At 39.9% G+C, this 12,805-nt stretch overlaps 1 protein-coding gene across 6 annotated transcripts in view; it reads left to right on the top strand.

Annotated features, from left to right (window-relative positions):
• The window catches only part of cacna1ia (calcium voltage-gated channel subunit alpha1 Ia), a 195,658-nt gene that overhangs the window by 109,683 nt on the left and 73,170 nt on the right, over positions 1 to 12,805 (top strand). For all 6 annotated transcript variants that reach the window (XM_005946876.3, XM_014329075.2, XM_042213936.1 and 3 more), the window contains exon 5: positions 7,276 to 7,373. In XM_005946876.3, coding sequence (XP_005946938.1) covers positions 7,276 to 7,373 — 98 coding nt within the window. The remainder of the gene's footprint in view (positions 1 to 7,275; positions 7,374 to 12,805) is intronic.

The following is a 12,805-nucleotide window of genomic DNA, read 5'->3' on the forward strand; positions in this document are numbered from 1 at the left end:
AGTAATGGCTAAATAGTACAAATAGACAGCAATCTCTATATAACTAAAGTAGATATGTGATTGTCAAAGTGATAAAAATACATGTTAAAAGAATGGCTAATAGTTAGATAAATGCTATCAGATGACATATAGCAAAATGTCATCTGATATTTAGCTAACGTAAGCTAATATAATTCCCAAAAAGTTTATTCTGTTCATCTTAATGTAGTATTTTTAGTAGGAAAAACATTTCGTCACTCATCCAAGTGACTTCCTCAAGTGGTTTCCCCAAACTTATAAATAGCTAATGTAATTGTTAGCTAAACAGTGTCTGCTGGGAAAAAAGGTAAGGTTATGTTTGACAGATGGAAATGACTAGCTAAAAGTTTTGATAGCAATTTAAATAGATCACTAAATGTACCAAACAGTGATTAAAAGAACTGAAATAGTGGGCTATAGGATAAAAGAGGGCATTTAGCCAAACATCACTTAAAGTAGTACATGAATAAAGTAGAATATGAATATGAGAAGTGATGTTAATGAAAGTGTTGTTTAGTTCATCTGACAAGGCTTTGGGAAGATGTAAAACAAAAAATGAGAACAATGTTAAAAATCTTGAGTCTTTTTTACTTTCTGTGAATGACTTTAAAAGGTAAAAACATTATCATAAAAGATCTTGAGCAACAAAACATTAAAACCAGCAAAACCACCCCCATCAGCAATTTCTGCAGACAATTTCTGCAGAAGCAATAGATAAAATGTTATAGCGCAAGTGGCAATGACTTTTAGCACGTACAACTTTAAATCTTTAAAACCACAAGATTAGATTTGAAGTATATATAATATTTTTTATAATGGGTTTTGTAGACATTAATAAGTTTTGTAGACAAAGATTAACAGCCTATTTTGCCATTTAATTTGAATGACTTTTTGGCTGACTGGCTTGCTGTTACCCAGCTTTAATTATTGCAATCTGTCTCTATTACTCGGGTCTAGTCTCTACTACTATTTACTTAGAAATAATATTTGTTTTCTAAGCATCTTAAAATAAATTAGAGGGAAGATTAATTAAATGTGACCCATATGATTTTCAGTTAATCTAGATATGTTCACATATTCTACTATGTGTATATTTAACAGCAGGATGACAAGTAAATGGCTATTATTTTGCATGGAGGTCATATAGTTTTATGCATTAATTTATGTTAAAGTTATGAAATTAGAACCAGTTTAAATTTGTGGCATGACCCTGTGTGGAACAGAGTCAGAGTTAAAATGGTATAGAAACAAATAAAACTGAAATAAAGCTATGGAGGCATTTTACAAATAGATGTTTTATTGCTTTACACACAAAACTGTAACAGTGGATGTGGCACAGCTCTGAGTGATTCTTGTGTTATGAAACAAGCAAAGGTCGGTGTAGAAAACCTTCAGGTAGCAGCTTTGCACTTTTACCTGCCACTGACTAAACTTGATGGCAGGCCACTGAAAAGCTTTGCTGTCATTGATGTGTCTTTAAAAACTGCTTGGAAAACAGGCTTTGACATAACACTCGGCCAGAAAAAGTCACTGTGTAGTGTGAACGAAGCGGCAAAACCACTATGCAATAACAGCCATCCAGTTTGCTCTGATTGTGCAGCCGTTTCAAATGTTTCTGTATTTTTCAGCAGCTCCAGCAGAGTGAGACATCAGCTCTTGTTAAGCTATCAGCACTTACATGTTAATTTCAAAGAATTAAAAAAAAAGATAAATAATTAAATCAAAGTCATGGTATTAAGAGTCCCTGATATTCTGCCACAGACACTACAGTATCACAGACCGAGATACTGCTAGGTAAAGTATTGGGTGTTCACCAGATATTGATCAACATGTAACACTTACATGTTGGCAACAACATGCATGTCTCTGGTCATATATTCATATATTACAGGTTTAACTTGTTCTTCCAAGTATTCATCACACATGCTGTTAATGCGTGAGGAAAATACAAGGCAGATGTGCTAGATGGATGCATGTGCACAAAACCAAAGTAAACACACCTGCTCAAACACCTGCTTTAACCCAAGTGAAATGCGAGGCTCAGACATGCCAGGTGATAAAGTCCCTCTGTATGCGTGTGGGGTGTGTTTGTGTTTGTTTTGGTCCTGGGGGGTGTGCGGGGGGTGAGGAGATGCCCACATCCGGGGGATTCAACTCTATTCTGAGGGGGGGAAATGAAGCCCTCGTACCATAAATACATAAAGCTTTTTAGTATGTAGACTTGGTTTAAAAAGTCTCCAGAAAATGAGCATAAGGAAATGTAATGTCCTCCGAAGTGACGACTATGTGAAGGAGAGGGAGATGGATGGGAGGAGTGGCTGGTATAATGGCGCACAAACAACGATAAAGCTACAGACTTCCAGGGTCGGTGCAGGGACATTCATCTTCATTTGAGCTGAATCAGTTTATCCTCAGCGGATGCTCAAACACAGCTCGCGCGAGTCTATGTGCACGTTTATGGCACAGAATTACCCACACAGATTACAGTCTGTCAGCTTATGCCTTTGCTGTGTTTAATCTGCGTGCGTGCGCCTGCCTGTGTTTGTGTATGCATTTGTGCGAACACCTCGGTCTTCGTTTGCCTCTTGGCAGCACCCATTAGATTAGCGTCTAGGCTAATTGCAGAGGGCAGTGCCAGCTTTTCTGGGCCAAATCACAGCCAACATTCTGCTATGAGCTCAATGCCTGTTACCTACGGGCAACACCTCTTTTTTGTTTCTTTTTGACTCACCTCCCTGCTCTTTCTTTCTTCTTGACATGCTCAGACGAACATCCACCCTTTGGCCCCATACACTCCTTTCTTTTGTCAAGAGTGGTTTTCCCTTTCTGTCTTTAACACCAGACACCTCACAGGAAATAATGTTTTTTCATTTCCACTGCACTGACATTAATTTTTTTCCCACTTTGTGTGGTATCTGCAGTGACAGCATGCAAATTCCGTATCTTTGTGCCAATATCACTGAAATTCATGATTCAGCAAAGAAGTGTGACCCTTTTTATTGAAAGTCAGCTTTGACTTCTGCATCTTTTTCTAATGTACACCAAGGATGCCAACATACTGGCAACCTGTCCTGCATGACAGCTGTAACAGGTTCCAGCCCCTCCCCTGTGACTCTGAATTGGATAAGTGGAAGAAAATGAATGGACAGATGAATGGATGCCAAGGAAAAAGCTGAAAAAAATTAACAGGTCAAAGAAATCATGGAAAAATGAATGATGCTGGTCTATGGAGTATGCTAAAGAGCTGTGCCTTGACTAGGCACAGCTGTTTAGGTGCTCTTGTATTGTCACAATACAAAACTTTCAAACTGATTTGGCTGCTCTACTCCGAATTTAACTCTTTATTTGCTCAGATTAGTTCTCCACACTCTGGACTCTCTGCTCCGCTTAACTCTAGTCCCCTGCTGCTCTTTACAGGCAGTTCACCATGTGTCCATAATCCGCTCTGCCATGGCTCAATATTCGATCCATGACCCGTTCAGCCGGCAATAATTATTCATCTTTTTTCTAACAGCCTGCTAATCACTACATTAATAAAAACAGATGGCTAATCAGAATCAGAATCAGAAAGGGTTTTATTGCCAAATGTTGAGCGGGTTTACAACATTAGGAAATTGCTGCGGTGCTTCAGTGCAAATATACTGTTATAAATACTGTTATAAATTAAGCTTAAATAGACATGAAAATAAAAATGAGAATAAGAATTAAAAGTGCTAAGTAGATAGATAGATATATACATGATATATACATGAGTGCAGGTGGTGATCAGTGCAAAACATGTAATGATGCAGGGAACACAGCGTAGGGTCCTGTGTTAGTGGTGGGAACAGTCATACGGTTATTGTTCATGTGTTCAACAGCAGAGGGGAAGAAACTGTTCTAATGGCGAGAGGTTCTGGTGCGAATGGACCGGAGCCTCCTGCCTGAGGGGAGCAGGTCAAACAGACTGTGTCCAGCGGGAGAAGGGTCAGCTGAGATCCGAGCTGCACGTGGCTATCGGTAATTGCTAACAGTTAAACAGCTACTGTTAATGCATTTGCTGGCTGAGTTAACACTGATAACTGTTCGATACTTCAATGTTGTTGAAGCAGGAGCTTCACTGACCTCTTTGTATTCCTCCTAAAGTGTTGTCCAGCGTCATAAATGTTAACTACTTCAGCTGTTAGTGAGGGGAGGAGCTCTGATGGCACTGTTTGCATCAATATTTTTGCAAATGTGTATTTTAATTCAGTATTAGTTTTAGTATTGATTAATACCTGAGTATCAGTTTTTGGCAACCCTAATCTTGACTGAAGCTGATGCCAATTATGATGAGACCAGTCTTGAAAACTAAAAAAGAAGGCAACTGGATGATGCACTGTGGTTCATGTGATGACTGGTATGACCAATAGTGGGTTAAAGACCCAGAATCACCTGAAGGACGTCCAAAATGAAGAACTCCCACTAAGGGTTTATTACCTGGGAGACTCTTGAAGAAGACTCTTGGATGAGAGCTGAAACATTTTCAAGCTCACAAGACTACCCTAAATTGCATGACTAAGAACCTACAAAACACATGATGAGACAGGTTTTCCTCATCCAGAAAGGATTATTAAGGAGACTCAGCTGTAAATTGTGGAAACATTTACTCTGTGTTGGCACCAACGGTGAAAAGGAAACTGCACTTCCAAAGTTTATAATGGCACTTTGGTTCTGGAGGCTCCCTTTTATGGGGAAGATTGCTATGTTTCAGACAGATAGTCAATGTTTATTCCATAAGGTGTTGACATTGTGGTCTACACTTCAGGTTTCTGACCTTTGTGTTTCTGCTTATGCAAGTAAGATGTACTATGCCAAGACTCGGAGGTCATCAGTAGAGCGCACTCATCACTTTACAGCCTGTAACGTGATGAGTTACAGAGTAGGTTTGACCCTTTAGGACCTTTTCATGAAAATGAGAGACTAGGTCTAAAAAGCTTTGTCACCGTGGATGACACTATAAAGATAAATCTATTAGGATATAAATAGTAAGAAATTTGCTTAACAGCCTTTATGAGGCTCAGCTGAAATTCACAATTACATGAGACAAAAACAAGAAAGCGCTGCAGCTGTTGTTCAGTTTTCATTATTTTACGAGGAGATCATCACAGTTGAGCAGTCTCTTTTTGTGTTTCATATATAAATGATACCAAAACGCATATTTCCCAATGCAGAACTTAAACTTTTGGGTTTTATGATTTTGGCTATTTGCTAACTTTCCTCTCAAGTCACGACATATTTGACATCTAGATTGTTTCAAGTGTTTCATCATCTTTTATGCTGAAAGTGTGCCTGATCTCTGACACTAGGCCCACACTAGGTTTCCGCTGAAGCGCTACATTTTACATTTTACACTGATATAGAAAGGCACGTTCACACACACACACACAAACACACACACACACACACACACACACACACACACACACACACACACACACAGTGTGGTTACATAAAAGCATGATTGAGATGAAGGTATCGCGAGCAAAAAAGCAATAATAAAAAGGTTGCTTGCGGCAGTCCACTAATTACCCTCCCAAACACATCGGCCTGATTGATGTGCACAGGAAGAGACACTTCTATAGATAGAATGCATGCACACACACACATACAAAGACGTACATGTCTAAAGACTCACACACATGCAAGCACATTAATGATCTTCTGTTCTCGTTTTTAATTTCTTTGTTGCTCTGTGTGTGATCAGGATGTAATTGGATCACTAACAAAGCTGCAATATCTGCACTCATCTAAGCAATTATATGTGTTTTGGGTAGGCTGTCTCTATCTAATAGTGTATCAGTCAGCCTATAACCTATTCAATCAACACATTTGCATTTAGTATTTGTCCTTGAGCTAACTAAGAGCTGTGTTTTTTTTAAATTTTGGCATTTTAGCCCTTTATTCAGGCTCCCAGCAGCCTCTATCAAATCCTTTTTTTGCATTAAAACTGGTAGAAAAGCTAGTAGCCCCACCCCTAAAACTGTTCCGCTCTTCTCTGTGGTTTGGCATTGTGGCCTGTTTTCGACTGAGAAAATTCTCCCTTGCAATGATGGTCTCGTCCAGCTACAGTATAAGACTCAAAAACTACAAAAAACCCACAACTATAGGAGTAAGTTTAAAACAAAACACAAGTAAGCATTTCACCTAAAAGTGCAATCCTAGTTTTTAAATATTTCACACCCATATGAATAAATTGCTAGTGGTTAGAGTTGACTCCCTGTAGGTTGTGCAGCAGTTAAACCCCTTGTACAACAAGTAATCCTACTTAAGTGTGAGCTGGGGTGCTCCTCGGCTGATGACTCTGTGCTTGTTGTTGAAGGGCAAACGGAGAGAGCTTCCCTTTGGGATCAATAAAGTTTCACATTATTGGAAATGACACGGTTCATAAGTCTATCTATGTGAGAGACAGTGAGCTTGGCTTGTTTTTTACAAAGCCAGCGGATGTGCTTTGGGTGTTATTAGCTTGTGTTGGATGCGCTGTTGTTGGTATCATGCTGTCCCGACACTGTCGTAGCCCCAGGCACATCTATTTTGTGCACGCTCTTGGACAAACGCACGTAAGTATTACACAATCCACACAGTTTGTTCGCATATACATGCACCCAGTGTTATTTATTCTGTCATTTATTACACATATACTGTAAATTTCATACATTCACTTCACTCTGTGTGATTACAGTCATGTAGTAGTGTATGGCACATTCAGACGTACACAGTGCTTTCATACCGTGACCGTTCTCCTATGAAAGTGGTTTGGGTTTGGGGGCACAAACAGCTTAGCCATGCTGTGGAAATGACTTGCTAACAGATGCCAGGCACTGACTGAGCCGCAACATCCTGCAGGCAACACTTAGAATAGAATGAATCCCTTTTTTCACTGCTCTTTTCTTCTTCCCCACCTCTCTTTCATGTTATTCTCCCTTTTTGATGCTTTGTCACTTTATACCCCGCACTCCCACCCCAACCGAGCATTTTCTCTGGAGGGTTGCACCTCCACGTGCAGTAAATTTCCCATACAGCTGAGATTCATGGAGCTAAGGGAGGGCACCGGTGAGACTAGATCAAAGAGAGACCAGTGGCTTTGAATCGCGGACAGAGATCTGTGTTGAAGCTGGGGCTATGCTAATCGGTTTTTCTCCTAGGCTGAACCAGTGACCGATCAAGGCAGTGACAGTTCATGATTAAATGATTAACTGATCTCTCTCTTCCTTTTTGCTTCTTTGTCTGTATATTCAGGATGGTAGAGTACTCGCTGGACTTGCAGAACATCAACCTGTCAGCCATTCGGACAGTGAGGGTTCTTCGGCCGCTCAAAGCCATTAACAGAGTGCCAAGTGAGATCGTCATTAACATTTTGTGTGTGTTTGTTTCTGGGCAAATTCTTTGCTGTTTAATGTTTCATGTCTCCATGTGGCCTTTGAGGTATACTTTTGCTTGTACTTTCTCTTTGTAGATCTGTATTTCTGTCAGTTCACATAGAGTCCAAATGCATCAACATGGAAATTCATGTATATGTATTACATATTTTGCTTTTTTCCTGCATTCGCATGCCACCTGTTCCCTGCGGGCATCATTAAACATTTATCGTATGCTTAATCATGCAGGCAGTTCAAACCGTGAGTCACGGCTTTATCAGATTTACAAACCGTCCATTAATGCTGCTTCACTGATCGGCGTGTGACCATAACCCTGTTTCTCTCATCAAAAACTCAGCGCTTGGCCAAACTTTTTAACTCCAATTGATTCCTTTGTTCTGCAGCCCTGACTGACATCTCCTAATGATTGCAAGCGAGCAATTAGCCTCCCTGGGCCAATTTCAGACCAGTCCAATCACTTTGTTCCAGTACTTGAGAAAAAAAAAGATATTATAGGAAATCAGTCCTTAAAGGTCATAAACATGAACTGAAGTAGTCAGGCACTTGTGTTCAGTACTCATCAAGAGAACCAGATTAATTTCTAACGTTACTGTAGTAGCTATTACTATTAGTTTTATTAGCCTATATGTTTTGAAAGTGCACTCTAAGACTGAGATCTGCGAACTGTGGAGGCCATTTGTGTGCAGTAACTTTGAGATGATTTACGCTTTATGACATGTTCTTCACTGGAAACAGATATAGTACAATCTGAGCATAAAGGGATGGATGTAGTCAGCAATACTCAGGTAGGCTCAGTTGGTACTAAGGGTCCCAAAGTATGCCTGAAAAATATCTTCAACACCATGACATCACCATGCCTGAAGCTTTGATACAAGGCAGGATGGATCCAGGCTTTCATGTTGTTTACACCAAATTCTGACCCTATCATCCGAATGTCAAAGCACACATCGAGACTCATCAGACCAGGCAGGATTTTTCCAATCTTCTATTGTCCAGTTTTGATGAGCTCATGTGAAATGTAGCCTCCGTCTCCTGATCTTAGCTGACAGGAGTGTCACCTGTTGTGGTCTTCTGCTGCTGTAGCCCAACTGCTTCAGTGTCCAATATCCTGTGTATTCACAGATGCTCTAGCTTGGTTGTAATGAATGGTTATTTGAGCTACTGTTGCCTACCTCTGACATCAACAAGGCATTTTACCCAAGAGAACTGCTGCTCACTGAATATTTTCTCTTTTCTCCTTTTTGGAACATTCTCTGCAAACCATCAAGATGACTATACGGGAAAATCCCAGTAGATCAGCAGCTTTTCAGATACTAAGACCACCCCATGTGGCATCTATATGATGTTCAAACTCACTACAATGACCTTTTTTCCCTGTTGTAATGCTCAGTTTGAACTTTGAACTTCATGCCATTACAGTTAAGAATGGACATTTCAGAGCTAGATGATAATTGTGATATAATAGCTGGGGAAGAAAGATGCAGACAGAGGATAGAGAAAGGTGAGCAGTTCTTCGGGCTTGCATGGAAAATAGTCGATATGTGGCTTTGCAGAGCCAGCATGTCAAATATCTGTTTTGCTCTTTCTTTTTAATATATTCACTTCTCCTGTTATTTTTCATGTACCCATTTGAATTAATATTAGTTCCCCTACACGGTCTGACGGAGAAGCAATCTTACAGGTGGGGCCACAAATGAAGAACTGGCTAAGCAGAATATCTTACAACAACACTCGCAGCAGAAAGAACATGAAGATGCTCACTTTATCATGCTTCCAGCAGTATGGTTAGAAGATATATGCAGCAGACTGCATATGTTGTTCCAGGGATAAATGCACAGATTGTAACAAATATGCCTTTAAGGAGATAATTATGCACCATATCATGAATCTCTTGCTACATTGCTTTACTGAAATGCAGCAGATGAATGCATATGTAGCTATGCATGCATGACCACACTCTTCATTTCTCTTGTTTCTACTTTTTCATACTTTAGTCGTCTGTGTGCTGGAAATGGATACTATTGTTATTTATCTGGTTATCAGTAAGTTGCACATAATGAGCAAGCAGTAACTTGATTCTGTCCCCTATTTGTGACCCCATTAGAGAAGAGGAAGCATGGGGATAAAGCTATTTGTTACTTGTTTTGTTGGGATCGCTACTTTGCCCACAGGTACACAGGGAGCATGAGCACATCCTGACCCCTCACACATAACAATTTGTAACAAAATGGCAGATAATAGTCCTGTGTGTGTTGCGTATGTGTGCGTAAGAATGTGTGCTTTTGTGTTAGACTTTTTTGGATGAAATTGGTGCGAGATAGAGGGAGTGTCAGATCGAATGGCAGCAGAGGAAAAAAAAACAACAGATAGTATGGAAATGAAAGAGAAGAGAAGTCTCATGGTCTTGAATGAATAGCACAGGCAGGTAGCTCTGAATGTGTTTCCTCTGTGGCGCAAAGGGAGGCATCCATCTTTATTTGGGAACAGCAGGAGCTGGAAAACCGGCAGAGTCGCCATGAGGGGACAGAGATAGAGGCAGGTAGAAAAAGAGAGGGAAGGAGTAAATATATAGAGAGGCTTAGAAAAGGACTTTTTCTTTTCTCTAGTTACTTTTGTTTGTGTTCCTTCCATTCAGCATTTCTCTTTAGTTTGCATGAATATTTTTCCTTTCTTTTCTATTTGCTTTTTTTCTCTTCTTTAATGCTCACTTTTTTTAACACCCCCTCAGGCCCTGTCTTGTTCTTGTTCTTCTTCTGCCTTCCATCCATCTCTCCCTCTCATCACCCAATTAGGCCTAATGGAAGAGTGGCCTAATGACGAGGACCCGGGGGAACAAATACATTTAGACTCGCCTCCAGCCACCAGCAGAGACACATATACGCTAGCAACACTACTACTTTCCATTTAATACCAGTTGATGAGACAAATTAGCCAGGGGAGGAAAACGGATGTGCATTCAAGAAAAATTCTTTCATCTGCGCTCTTCAGACAGAAAATCCACTTTCTGTTCCTAGAAAGATTAGAGACACATCACATTAGACTTCAACTGAATGAAGCACATTGTACCAATTGGCAGCCCATGCATGATGACCAAACAAATATCAAATATAGTAGTGTGTAAAAATCCTGAGCCACCTCTCATTTCTTTATATTTTCTTTTCAAGGATCCAGACTTTCTTGGCCTTTCACAAGAGTTCTCCAGGTATTCTGAAGGTCTTTCATTGTTTTTTTGGACAGTAGCTTCATTTTTCACTCATTGGCCTATGTCTGCACGGTGTACAGTGTGTCCTTGGAAAAAAAAGATGTGGAAGACAAAAGAAAAAGTGGCAGCCCTAAAAGCTTGTGTACTTGAGAATTAGGGAAAATCAATCCAGCAAAGTCCTGACATGGACCCGACTGATGCCCTACAGCTGATTTGGATAAGCCCCATAAGAAATAGTCTCAGTGGAAGGATGGCTGTCAAGAAGCCATTCTTAAGGAAGAAAAACAGGAAGAAAAGGCTAATGTCTGGCAAATTGCAGAAGAACTGGATTGAACATAAATGGCAACAGGACTTCTGTTGTGATGGATCTGAGTTTCAATATGTACAGAGGGTGAGTGTCTGTAGAATTCTGTAAAAGATGGTGGAGGCTCTTTTTAACTACCATACAGTGCCATCTGGAAAACATCTGATTGGCAATGGCTTCATTTTCATTTATTGTCTGTTGGCCTCCTCAGAGCCTGGACCTCAACGTTATTGAAGCAGTATGGGATCATGATCACTAAGAACAGAACAGCCAACATCCAAAGAAGAGCTTTAAATGTCCTTCAAGAAACCTGGAGAACTATTTGTGAATGCTACTTACAGAAATTACAAGAAAGCTTTCTGAAGAAAGTTCAAGGCTATGTTGAAGATTAAAGGTGGTCATACCAAATATTGACTTTCAAACTCATTAGAATTGTACAAATGGTGTTTTTGCCTTATACACTGCATTTTCATGTGTATTTTCAATACATCCCTGCATCTTTTTCTTTGTTCTCTGTAATAAATCTCTAAAAAATTGTGATAATAATGATTACAACTTATGGAAATGGGGACATTTATAAAGATTTTTAAAGAGAACATTTTGTTTTCAGTGCCAACATTTGTGTTTGCATCTTTTTGTGTTTGTGTCATCAGTGAGCTACAGGTGCTTGTGTCTTTGTGTAAAGCTATCGTCATCATCTCTCTCAGCTTCTCTCCTGTCATACAGTCTGTTGGCAGTTTAGATGCACTGTTGTGACACATTAACCTACTGCAGAGTTGTTATTCACGAATCCCGCTATGCCACCGAAAAACACTAATGCACCCGCCATCAAATAAGTAGAGACATACACACAGGCAATCACGCTCGTAGTAACACCAACACACAGGCAAACCACTCTCAGGTGTCAGTGCGGGATCACTGTGATCTCATCAGTGGGTCTCACCTCTCCCTCTTGTTAGTCCAATCAGCTGTCATTATGTTCCGCTAATCACAGTCTCAATGTGTCATCACAGCAAGACAGGCCAATCCATGGGGAATGAGGTCATCATCATTCGACAGGAGACGCGCTTGTATTTCTGCAATTAGGTTTTGTCTAATCATGAATAAGACCTCGCGTAGCCTGATTACGCTGCTGTGTCACTGATATGCAACCTTTCAAGCTCTTGCTCTTTCAGGAAATAGTTCGTCTCCTACAGTGGTCCAAGATTTATTTGTCTTACAAACTGACTCCTCTGGAGAGGTTGTTAACTTCCAATCCAACTGGTATCTGCTACTGTTTGATATGTGTGTCCAGTGCATGTACATGCCTGTACAGAAGCAGAATCTCTATTGATGCTGTGGTTATCTGACTTAAATGTCCAAATGTGTAAGAAAACAACACTGAAAAAAATGCAATAGGGTGGTGGTTGAATCTGCATAGAATTACTTCATATATCCAGCATGACTAATTTAAATTTCACATCTAAACATATTTTTGTCTTTTAATTTTCACATATTCTTTAAGAACATTCATTCCTTTAGAACAAATCATGTTGAAAAGAAACAAGTTAGTCGTGTTTTATCCTCAAGCTCCGCCCCTTGGAAAGGAAAAATCGGCTGCACTGTCCGCCATTTTTGTCTCTCGCTTTGGAAAATCTACTACCATCTGGAGTTTTACACTTGAAGGTAAATAAGATTTTAAAGCTAACACACCAGTGAGAAAGAGTGTAGACCCTTTATATATGTGGACTTTTACTGGGGTGTTGTTATTTTACAGGTATGTGGGCTATTTATCGAAAACCATGAAAGGCCAATGTTAGCTAGCTCCAGTTAGCTAATGGTAACCGAAATTATGCGATAAGCAAATTAGTAATTAACATATATAATGTGAGTTAATATTGTTTG

This window comes from Haplochromis burtoni, unplaced genomic scaffold, assembly GCF_018398535.1.
Source record: "Haplochromis burtoni strain Fernald_Lab_line unplaced genomic scaffold, NCSU_Asbu1 Contig_498, whole genome shotgun sequence".
Taxonomy (NCBI): Eukaryota; Metazoa; Chordata; class Actinopteri; order Cichliformes; family Cichlidae; genus Haplochromis; species Haplochromis burtoni.